The 12599-nt window shown below is 46.8% G+C and overlaps 1 protein-coding gene across 4 annotated transcripts in view; it reads left to right on the plus strand.

Moving 5' to 3' along the window:
- PDE2A (phosphodiesterase 2A) overlaps window positions 1-12599 on the plus strand; it is a 733167-nt gene that overhangs the window by 630936 nt on the left and 89632 nt on the right. For all 4 annotated transcript variants that reach the window (XM_029602059.1, XM_029602057.1, XM_029602058.1 and 1 more), the window contains one exon: window positions 7098-7137. In XM_029602059.1, the coding sequence (XP_029457919.1) occupies window positions 7098-7137 (40 nt within the window). The remainder of the gene's footprint in view (window positions 1-7097; window positions 7138-12599) is intronic.

The following is a 12599-nucleotide window of genomic DNA, read 5'->3' on the forward strand; positions in this document are numbered from 1 at the left end:
CTATAAAATGCCTCTTATCCTAAAAAAAATAAAATAAAATAAAAAAATAGGTGTTTATTGGATAACGCTTGGGGAAAAAACACTTCCCCTAATACTCTCACCTCTCTCCATGCCCGCCTTGGTCCTCCACTCTGTTTTTGTCCCTTTTCCGTGCTGTCTCCTCATCAGTACGGTACCCAGCAATAGTACCTGTGCCACAAAAAGACTGATATTTTTGTAGTCTCAGGGAACTTCTAATTAGCTGGAAAATAAACACCTACATTTAACATTTATAGACACCTAAAAATAGAATGTCATGGTTTCCCTGCCATGTAGCCTCACTGTGCCCTGATCCAGCCAGCTGTGACACCTCCTCACCAGCAGAGGCCTCCAGTGAGCTCTGACCCAAGCTACCTGAGCCATCTCCTCAATGGTCATCTGACTCAGCCTGTGGTGCAGCAGGGGTCCTCAGCAGGCTTCATCTCCAGCCTTGCCAAGCTCTGCCTTGCTGCTTGTACCACACCCAAGCTCCAGCTCCAGTTAACCCTACCTTGCCAGAACCATGATGCTGTTCATGGAGTCACCCATGGCTCTCTGACCTGGCCTCTCTTACTTTGCTCTATGCCTTGTGGCCTCTGGGCCGTTCTCTTCCTTGTAGCTTGCCTTGTGGCCTATCTAGGCCTTATCTTGCCTTGTGGCACTCCAGGCCTTCCTGTGTCTTATTCTATGCCTGTCCCAGTATCTGGTCCACTGCCCCTCAGCCTGTTCCAGCCTCCAGTCCTCTTCTTCTTGTCTGTACCTATACCCAGACCTCTGCATCAAGTCTGTCTCTGCTCACAGCATCCAGCCTGTGTCTGCCCTGCCTTGACCAGCTTACCCAGCCTGTCCAGTTCAGCCCTATTGGTTCCCGGAACCCAAGGGCTCAACCTGTGAGGGAAAGAGCTGGCTAGACAAATGACCAACCCATCTTCCAACCAGGAGGTTCAGCCATCGTAGCCAAGTCCTGCTGGCCCCCAGAACCCAAGGGCTCAACCTGTGGGGAAGGGGCTGGCTAGGCAGAAGGCTAACCCAGCTCCTGCCCTGTGATCCTGCCCTGTTCCTGAAAGGGTATTTCCAAACCCCATCCCTTGTGACATATACGACCTATACATAGTCCATGAAAATAGAAATGAATAACACCAAGGTTACACTTTGTGGAGCTGTTGATGTCATATGCTTGGAGTCTCTGATCTTTCCTGATCACCCAACAAACTAAATCTAGTGATGAGGATGATATGCACGTATTCCAACAGAAAGGTGCGACTCCATAGTTTTAGTGGCCAAATTCTAATATTGATGAAGATGATGCCCTTAAAATCCCTGGTTTGGGGAACAGGATAGCGAACCTTAAATCAAGAGGGTGCCATTGAATTCACTAATATGGGGAGAAGGATAACCAACCTTAAAATGACAGGATGGCACTGAAATCCATGATGTGGGAAAGAGAGTAACTGCCATTACCACATCTTCCAACAATGAATTCCAGAGCTTAATTGTGCATTGAGTGAAAAAGAATTTTCTCTTACTTGTTTTAAATGTGCTACTTACTAACTTCATGGAGTGTCCCCTAGTCTGTATTTTTGAAGAAATAAATAAACAATTCAAATTTACCCATTCTATTCCACTCATGATTTTATAAACTTCTATCATTCAGAAATGATTTTATAGACTTCTATCATTCATAAAGTATTGACCAGTTGAAATGCTGACATCTCCAAGGATAGCTCCTTCATTTACTACCTCAGAGCTGCTGTGCTTGTCCTAAAGTGGATACCCCACCTTAAAATGAGAGGATGTCGCTGACATATGGAGTGGGAAAGAAAATGATCACCCTTAAAATATGAGCTTAAGACTTAACCGGCTATATTTAATATACGGCCAGCTAAGTGACGAAAAAAGGAAACCCTTCTGAACCAACAGGTCCAATTCCCTACCCCCCAATCCTGCTAAAAATCTAAAGCATCCAAGCTCCCCCAAAAGATTTTTTTTTTTAAATTGCGGGCCTATCAGCCTGAGGGGCCTCTTCACCCCCTGAATTAAAAAAAAATGAATCTGGCCTCCGGGCCCCCTCCCAGCACCAGCCTCCAGGGCCTCAGGCCAGCACTGGATTCTGCCAGGAGTGGTCCGATTGTGGCTGTGGGAGAGCTCCAGCGGGCAGGCCTGCATCCTTGTAGAAATCTTTTGTGGGGAGGGAGTTTGGGCTCAGGACTACGCCCACATCTGTTTTCATTTTTTAGTGGGGTGAGAATCGGGCCTGCTGAACCACAAACGGTTTTTGGGGGGTTTTTTCCTGTCACTTAACCAGCTATGTGTGAATATAGCTGGTTAGGTTAAAGATATCCGGCTAAACGCTCCCAGATAAATTAATATTGGGAAATAACTAGTATACAATTAATGGTAAAGAATAACTAGCTATGTGTGGGTTGCCGAGAATCTGCTTGGATTTTCAATGTGATATTGTTTAAAATCATACAACTTTATTACTCAATATAACTAAACTATTTTTTTTATTCTTTGGGTGTCGGGCTTTAGTCTGAGCCCGACACCCAAAGAAGAAGGAACACTTTAACATCAATCCGCCCCGAAGCAGCGTTTTCCATAGCGAAACGTCGGCCACGTTGGCGGTGGTCAAACAGACCTTTTGAATTGGAGGCATGGCAGCGCGGCAAAACAAAGGTTTTCACATTGCAAGCGCCAGATAAGTGCTCCATTTATAAAACTAAAATTGGTCGGGATTGATTAAAAGTACTGACAACGGGTCAAATAGACCTTTTGCGCTGGAGGCACGGCAGTGCGGCTTAATTAAAGTTGCATATTGCAAGCGCTAGACAAGTGCTCCACTATAATAGTAAAAGTTGGGATTATTAAGAAGTATTGAAAAATTGGACTTTAGAACGTGTTTTACAAAAAGAGATATCGTCTATTGTTGAAGTTTTGAAAGAAACTCATAAGAAGGGCTATCAAGAAAGGATTTTAACAAGTGCTGCAGAGAAAATTGTTGAAAGGTATCACTTTGGACAACAAGCTGGTGATGAAAAGGAGTACATCAAATACAATATTTAGCATTTAACAATAAGAAGCGTTATAATCATAATATTCAAGGAAAAAGACATTTTCAAGGTTAGAGACACAATGAGACAGCCATGATTTTTAGAAAAATATGATGATTCCATAAAAAATCATGTGAAGTTAATGGCACTCAAATGAGCCTTTGGATATGATAGTCAATAATAATTGACATTGCTAATAACAGTTCACCAGATAATAGGTTAACATTAAAATAAGTGACACCATATAAACAAAAATGGAGGTTTTTGAATAATTTTATTAAGTTAAATAGAAAAATAAGAGAATATAAGACCGGTGACTGAAACAATTGGCTTTCAAGCAGTTTCCGAGTTTTCGGATCTCTTGCCAATGCTGAGGTCTTTTCTCTGTAATAAAAAAAATAGATTAGTTATATTGAGTTAATAAAGTTGTATGATTTTAAACAATATAACATTGAAAATCCAAGCAGATTCTCGGCAACCCAGATACATTTAAACCTAACCAGCAGTATTCAAACACCGGGGCTCATCTATGTAACCCCCATCCCCGGGTGCCGATCGCTACCCGATAAGGCCATAAAAGTATTTGTTGTTACTCTTTGGGACTGGAACCTTCCCAGGCCAGCGTGAACCCTGACTCTTCCCAAGGCCCCGAGTGCCTACGGGTGGCTCCCGCGTGTCCTTCTCCTTATCCCTGGAGGAAGGGGTGCTTGTATGTCCCAGTATGTGCTGCAGGTGCCAAATAAAGTCACTGGAGTCACTGGGTTGGTGTCCAAAATGCATCTTTCCTGTTGAAAATGACACAGGCCACGATGCAGAGCACCACAGAATCTTTCCTCCTCAATCTGTGCAGGAAGGTCTCGTGCCAGAGCCTGCAGGCGGCTAGGGTGAGCTTTGAATGGACAGGACACCCCTTTCAGCTGGTTTAGAAGCCCCAGATGTTAAGGCTTTGCCTTTACTCAGAGTTAGTGGCTTCTCTGATCTCTTTCATCTCTTGTGATCCCTGATGGGAAGGGATCCCCTGAAGCAGGAAGGAAGGGCAATCAGCTAGACCAGGATGGTCAGCCATCGTAGCCCAAGTCCTGCTGGCCCCCAGGACCCAAGGGCTCAACCTGCGTCCTCATGGAGGGGTAGGGAGGGCAGATCTTCCCTAACCTTGCACAGCCCCAGACCCAGGGGTCCCCATTCTCTGGGCCCAGGAGGTGCACAGGCTCCTACCGCATGAAAAGGTTACATCCAAAAACTGTGCCCAGAGGGGAAAAATCCAAACCAGCCAGGGAGTGGACTGGGCTTGCAGAACCATTAAAGCTAAGCCCCTAACTACCTCTTACACAGCCAGGGAGCTGTTATAAGGCAATCCGGACCCCGGAGAAGGAGGGGGCTGTATTTTCATGGAACCTCCCCGTGAACCATCCCACACTAACTAGCAGACACTTAACACCCAGCACTTACTGGTAGTGTGACGGCCGAGCGCACCGTTTAGCACCTGTTTGACCGTGCGTTTTCGATGCACGTCTATTACCCCTTATACTGTAAGGGCCAACCCTCCCGAAAAACAATAGCGCTCATCACATGCAAATGCATGCTGATGAGCCTATTAGTGAGTCGCCCGGGATACTGAAAGTAAAATGTGCGGCCAAGCCTCGCATTTTACTCTCAGAAATTAACGCCTGTCCAAGGGCAAGCATTAAAATCTAAGCAACCCGGAAAATACTGCTTTTCTGCACACTTGTCCTGCTGAATATCTGCCACAAGTTTTCTGGCCTACTTTATCCAGATAACTTGTCTGCTCACCGCTTTTCTGAATATTGACTTCACAGTATTTGTTGCTGATAGGGGGTAGGAGCCGCTGGAAGAGGAGGTCAAAGCGTGAGAGGGTGCTTTGAAGATCTTTCTCTAGGATTTTCCCCTTTGTCTTGGTTTCTCCTCTTGCTTTAGTCACATATTATACTTTGCTGCAGAATATTTGCACAGCAAATCTGAGGACACAACATGCGATGCTAGTTACTGGAAAAGCCCGAACTGACCAATTTAATTCACCAGTCCGGGGAGTCGTCTTCCTCCTGTCAGAGTCCGTTCTTTATCAGACCTTTGCCATCGAGAACCCTTTCACTTAAGTCCTGCTTGTTTTAAAATGCTGCATTCTGGGGTTGCTAGTCCTGCATGCTTTGTAGTCTGCTTTACTATTGCATGCGTCACTTGCAAACCTTGATTAGCCCAGCAGACACTGATCCCTTCCGTTAGTGAGGCTCAGAGGCTGAGCTGGGTTTAGCTTTGTGGCGTTCACAGTATTTCCTGCTGATGGGAATAGGAAGGGCCTTTTCAGCCTGACTGTTATCTCCTTGGTCTACAAAGAGGGCTAAATGTCCTCATGGCCTGTGCTGCTTTTAAACTCAATCCTGCAACGAAACAGCGAAGATACCCAGTGATGGGAGGTTTCCCCAACCCTGCGGCCTCTATGAATATGCTTGAGATAAACGTGCATATATTGAGTGTGCAGCGTATGCAGATTCATCTCATGCATATTCATTGTGACTATCCTGAAAACCTGACTGGCCATGGGGGTCCCCAGGGCAAATTTGGGAAGAATCCAGGGGACAGGCTGAGTCACTCCTGGTTTTCCCTCCATTGCATCTGTGCTTTCTTTGACAAGATCATTGATGCGATGGGGCAAATCAGAATTGATTGGGCCTCTCCGTGATGGACCTGAGCCCTCATTCTATTAGAGCAGTGACTTTCTGAATTGCACTTCACAGGTGCAAGGGTGCGGGCTGCATAAACCAAAAGGAAGTGAAAGGTTTTCAGTTCACAGGGCAGCCCGCTCAGACTTTGAGCTCTGGCTCCCTCTGGTGGTGTTAAGGGATATCAGCAAGTCCCTGGGGCTTGCTGATATCACATTTCATTCAGCCCCCCTGAACTCATGCTGTAATAAGCTGCAGAATCCTCCTCACTGTATTTATTCAGAAATGTGCATTTTTATTACATGAAAAGTGAAAGGTCAGAAAATCCCTCTGCAGAAGAACTGCATCCTCCCTTGCCACACACACACACACACACGTTACTGTCAGTCCGATTACGCCAGATTTATAGAAACATATTACAAATGATCCCGCGCTTTCTGGGTACCATTCACCATCCTCCTCTGTCTCCCCACAACTCCTAAATATTGCACTAATGAGATTTCTCCTTTTCATAAAAGCTTTCACCTGATTTTCCCTGTTTCATTTTAAAGATTTTGCACTAAATTCGATCTTTCAGTTGTCCCATCTCATACATGGAAGATGTGGCTCCTGCTTTTCCTAGGGAAATCAGAGCAGTAGGGCAAAACCAGGACTGGATCAGTCTGAGTCCATGCCAACTTTTGATTAGCAGGGTTTGGAGCGAGGGTTGCCCGCTGGCTCTGGTTTTAGCGGCCAGGCTGATTCGGGCCTGCTTTTACCCCATTCTATGCATGTGGATGTAGTTCTGATGCCCCCGGTAAAAAACCAGGCCTGGAGCAGCAGTCAGTAGCAATGGAGCCAGCTGGCAACACTATTCAGGGAACAAACCTGATCTGAAAGGCAGAGAAATCATGGAGTTATCTTCCCAGCAGGGCAGCCTGTATGTCATTTCAAATAAATAGATTTTTGTTTGTTGCATGCTTAATTGGGGGTTTATTTCTGAAAGATTATGACAGCCAACTTTTGAAATGTCTTTTAAGGGGCCATTTTGTGTTCCACGCAGTCGGAGCAAGGTAGCATGTCAGAAAGCCTTCGTGAAATGTGTTTTTATGGCGCAGAGAGCTAAAACCACCAAGACAAATGTTACCATTTCAATCAGAAATGAAGGGTTATCTTTCCAAAGGCAAGGCAGGACCGTCCCGGGACATGCGTCCATTGGTGGCTGTGCAGGCAGCACCGTTGGCTTCAGTAGGAAGCAGATCCCAGACCGCCAGGGCAATCCCGGGCAAAATTGTCAGGGCACAGCAGATTGGCACTGCCGGTCTACTCTCATCACCAGTGACCTAAACTGCCGCCTTTCTTTCTCCCACAGGCTTTGCTTCAGGTGGCCAAGAACCTGTTCACCCACTTAGGTAAGTTGCTTCCCCTCTCCTGTTTTGACTTTGCTGATTGTGGAGGTTATTATTTAAGCCATGGGGTGGCTGATGGAGGGAATTGCCGTGGGGTTTTTAGGCTGCAAGCCACTACGCAGCAGGAGATGCCCGGCATAAGCCAAACAGCAGGGGTCGGGAAGGGCATGAGGACCTTTATTCATTATAATGCGCTCCCTCCTGTACCTGCCACTCCCCCAACAGCCTGCATAGTTCCATACGCCCTGCGGGCACATGGCATATCAGAGGAGTCTGCAGCGGTGAAGGATTCGCTGACTGCTCGCCTGGCTGCGGTTCCGCAGGCCTGCGGGCACATGGCATATCAGAGGAGTCTGCAGCGGTGAAGGATTCGCTGACTGCTCGCCTGGCTGCGGTTCCGCAGGCCTGCGGGCACATGGCATATCAGAGGAGTCTGCAGCGGTGAAGGATTCGCTGACTGCTCGCCTGGCTGCGGTTCCGCAGGCCTGCGGGCACATGGCATATCAGAGGAGTCTGCAGCGGTGAAGGATTCGCTGACTGCTCGCCTGGCTGCGGTTCCGCAGGCCTGCGGGCACATGGCATATCAGAGGAGTCTGCAGCGGTGAAGGATTCGCTGACTGCTCGCCTGGCTGCGGTTCCGCAGGCCTGCGGGCACATGGCATATCAGAGGAGTCTGCAGCGGTGAAGGATTCGCTGACTGCTCGCCTGGCTGCGGTTCCGCAGGCCTGCGGGCACATGGCATATCAGAGGAGTCTGCAGCGGTGAAGGATTCGCTGACTGCTCGCCTGGCTGCGGTTCCGCAGGCCTGCGGGCAGCACCTTTCCGTTCCTTTTACAGTGCTGCTTAACTGGGTTGTCTCTGAAGATATCCGATGAAGCAGCAAGCTTCCAGCCGCACAAGCCTGGGTAACCTAGAACCCTACATACAGAGTTGCAGTCAAACATAGGCAGTCAGGTTTTTAAGTGTAGCTGGATAACTTTAGGTGACTTTTATCTTGCTGAATACGGGACCTCTTTGCTGCTGTTCCTGCGGGTGCTGCTGTGGCCTGACTGTAGAGGTGCATGAACTTCTGACTCAAGCAGGGCTTTTTAAAACGTTTTTGTAAATGTTGACGGCTGGTAACCCTAGAAAACGCAGGTTGTTGGTTTGATATACCTGGAAGTGAGTACTTATTTTATGTATTGGTGAGAGAGTCCTGGGGACGTAGGAGGGAGTGGTCAAAGGGGCTCAGTGCGTACTATATGTTTTGTTTTCCCTGTTCATCTCAAACAAGAAATAACCGCCCTTGCCTCTAGCCCTGACCCCACCACGGACTTCACCCTCTGCTCGGCCCCACTTGCACTGACCCCATCCGAGAGGCTGGCACTGTACTCTCAAACTGAACATAAGAACATGCCATACTGGGTCAGACCAAGGGTCCATCAACTGGCACCAGAACTTCTCCATCCAGGGGGCAGGGACTACCCTTGTTTAAGGACCTGTTCTCCAGAAGTTTGTCCAAACCTTTTTTAAACCCAGTTATAAAACTAGGCCTTAGGCACATTTTCTGGCAACAGGTTCCATAGCATTAAATGTGCTCTGACTGAAAAAAAATGCTTTCTTACATGTGTTTTTAACTGCTACTTGGAGTATCCTCTACTCCTGTGCAATAGAGTGCATCAGCGTTCCTATTATTCACACTCGACTTGATAAATCTCTATCCTGAAATCGACTCCTGTTTCGCTTTTCTTCAGAAGGGAGCCAATCCATTGTCATAATCATTGTGGTCGCCCTTCTCTGGACTTTTTCCATTTCTGCTGTATCTTTTTTGAGATGCAGTGAGCAGAATTGCACACAGCATTCAAGGTGTGACCGCATCGTGACTGGATACAGAGGCATTATGATATTTCCAGCTTTGTTTTCCTGGATTTTTTTTTCCAAATGAAAAGGTGCTAGAAGAAACTTGTTTTTACTGCACACTTTTATCACGGTTGTTTTCCAAGGGTCATTGTGCCCACTGCTTCAGGCAACTCCAATCAGTGACAGCCTAGGATTATTGCAGAATTTGGATCTCCATCTGTGACACTTTCATCCAAAGAGCATCATGGTCCTTTTCACAATCGTATTAGTCCAGGAACAGGGAATCACACCTCTCTGGGATGGATATTGAAATCAAGGGCAGTGCATGACATATCCTGAGAGGCAGAAGGGACAAGCAATTGTTTTGTAATTATTATTATCCAATTATAGTGGGGTAAACTAAAAAAAATAAAGGATCTTGCCCAGAGATATGCAATAGATTAGAAGAGAGGCATTGAGATTTACAGTAACTTGCCCAGAGCTGGGATTAGAACTGAAGCACAAGAAGTTAACGTGACCTGCTCATGTCTCGCATAAAATCAGGGACAGAACAGGGGTTAGAACTGAAGGCACAGGGAGATAACGTGACCTGCCCATGTCACCCACAAAGTCAGAGACAGAACTAGGATTAGAACTGAAAGCACAGGGAGATAATGTGACCTTCCCACGTCACGCATTAAGTCAGAGACAGAGCTGGGATTAGAACTGAGGCACAGGAAGATAACATGACCTGCCCACACCACACAGACAGTCAGAGCTGGGATTAGAACTGAGGCACAGGGAGATAATGTGACCTGCCGATGTCACATACAGAGTCAGAGCTGGGATTAGAACTGAGGCACAGGAAGATAACGTGACCTGCCGATGTCACATACAGAGTCAGAGCTGGGATTAGAACTGGGGCACAGGGAGATAACGTGACTTGCCCACACCACACAGACAGTCAGAGCTGGGATTAGAACTGAGGCACAGGAAGATAACGTGACCTGCTGATGTCACATACAGAGTCAGAGCTGGGATTAGAACTGGGGCAGAAGAAGAAAAGTGACTTGTTGAAGGTCACATACTGAGAGTCAGTGGCACAGTGATTCTTGCACAGCCAGCATGCATTGCATGGGCAGCTGGCATTAATAGTAAGAGGACAGTTTTTAAAGCGCTTCCTGTGGGTAAAAAGGTTGTTACTGACCTTAATCTGATGTCTGAGGCTGACAGTCCACAAGGCGCAGACTCTTAGTCGCATTGAGAGGAAGAGTTCCTGGGGGGGTCTGTTTAAGTCCATCACAGACTGCAGGACTATTCCAGCAGAAAGCAGCTGCAAGGGTCCAGGGGTACTTCCCATTGAAAACTGGTAAAAAGTACCCGCTGACTTCCCACCAGTGCAGGCTGTCTGAAAATAACTATAATGATTTATATGGTGCCCTCCTTGCAGACACTTAGAGATCCACATTCAGAAGCATTTAGCAAGATAACTCAGAAGTTATCCAGCTAAAGGAACATTTGGGCACTTAGGGGACTAAATTCTAGCCAGATACATTTTTCTCTGGCTAAAATGTGTCTGGAGAAGTCAGGGATGTTCCAGGGGCATAACTGGGAGGAGCTGAGTTAGCTGGATAAGTTATGTAGCTGACTCTGGTCGTATGTACACGTGTCCTAAAGTTAGCTGGATAAACTTATCCAGCTAACTTTAAAATAGCTGGATATATTCAGATAGGTTTATCCGACTAACAGTAGCTGAATATGGACCTTTCAGTACAGTTCAAGATAATACACAGTATTTTATAGCAGAGCCGCTTAGCACAGTGCGTCTGCTATAAATGGATAATACATTATTTCAAATAAATAAATAAACTATTGATTAAGTTGAAGGAGGTTTTAGTTCAGCTTGATAACTATCTAGAAGCTCTGTGTGGTAACTAACAGAAAGGTGAAGACCCACCACTGTGAATATGCACCCAGTTCTGCTTCATAGTGATGAGGATTCATAGATTCACAATGACGGGATTCGTGAATTAACAGTAATGGAGTCCATGGATTCCCAGTGACTAAGCCCGTGGATTCACACTCATGGATCCATGGACTCCCAGTGACAAAACCCATGGATTCACACTGATGGAGTCCATGAATTCCCAGTGACAAGGCCTATGGATTCATGGACTCCCAGTGACAAGGCCCGTGGATGCACACTGATGGAGTCCGTGGATTCCCAGTGACAAGGCCTATGGATTCATGGATTCCCAATGACGGAGTCCGTGGATTCACACTGATGGAGTCCATGGATTCCCAGTGACAGGGTCCGTGGATTCACAGTGATGGAGTCCGTGGTTTCCCAGTGTCAGGTTCCATGGATTCCCAGTGATAAGGCCAGTGGATTCACACTGATGGAGTCCATGGATTCTCATTTTGGGGTCCATGGATTCCCAGTGACGGGGTCCATAGATTCACACTGATGGAGTCCATAGATTCACACAGATGGAGTCCATGGATTCCCAGTGACAGGTTCCATGGATTCCCAGTGATAAGGCCCGTGGATTCACAATGATGGAGTCCATGGATTCTCATTTCGGGGTCCATAGATTCACACTGATGGAGACCATAGATTCACACTGATGGAGTCCATAGATTCACACTAATGGAGTCCATGGATTCCCAGGGACAGGTTCCATGGATTCCCAGTGATAAGGCCCGTGGATTCACAATGATGGAGTCCATGGATTCTCATTTCGGGGTCCATAGATTCACACTGATGGAGTCCATGGATTCCCAGTGACAGGTCCCATGCATTCCCAGTGATAAGGCCCGTGGATTCAAACTGATGGAGTCCATGGATTCTCATTTTGGGGTCCATAGATGCACATTGATGGAGTCCATGGATTCCCAGTGATAAGGCCCGTGGATTCACACTGATGGAGTCCATGGATTCCCAGTGACAGGGTCCATAGATTCACACTGATGGAGTCCATGGATTCCCAGTGATAAGGCCCGTGGATTCACACTGATGGAGTCCATGGATTCTCATTTTGGGGTCCATAGATTCACATTGATGGAGTCCATGGATTCCCAGTGATAAGGCCCGTGGATTCACACTGATGGAGTCCATGGATTCCCAGTGACAGGGTCCATAGATTCACACTGATGGAGTCCATGGATTCCCAGTGATAAGGCCCGTGGATTCACCCTGATGGAGTCCATGGATTCCCAGTGACAGGATCCGTGGATTCACACTGATGGGAGTCTATGGATTCCTAGTGATAAGGCCCGTGGATTCACACTGATGGAGTCCATGGATTCTCATTTCGAGGTCTATAGATTCACACTGATGGAGTCCATGGATTCCCAGTGACAGGACCCGGGGATTCACACTGATGGAGTCCTTGGTTTCCCAGTGACAGGGTCCGTGGATTCACGCTGATGGAGTCCATGGATTCTCATTTTGGGGTCCATAGATTCACATTGATGGAGTCCATAGATTCCCAGTGACAGGACCCGTGGATTCACACTGATGGGGGTTCAATGATTTGCATTGATAGTATCCTTAGATCACATTTAGGGAGGTCATGGAATATCAGGGTGAATCTATGAAATACTAACTATTGATAAGAACAGTTAGAGATTTGGCCAGTTTGTAA

This window comes from Rhinatrema bivittatum, chromosome 5 (genome assembly GCF_901001135.1).
Source record: "Rhinatrema bivittatum chromosome 5, aRhiBiv1.1, whole genome shotgun sequence".
Lineage (NCBI taxonomy): Eukaryota > Metazoa > Chordata > Amphibia > Gymnophiona > Rhinatrematidae > Rhinatrema > Rhinatrema bivittatum.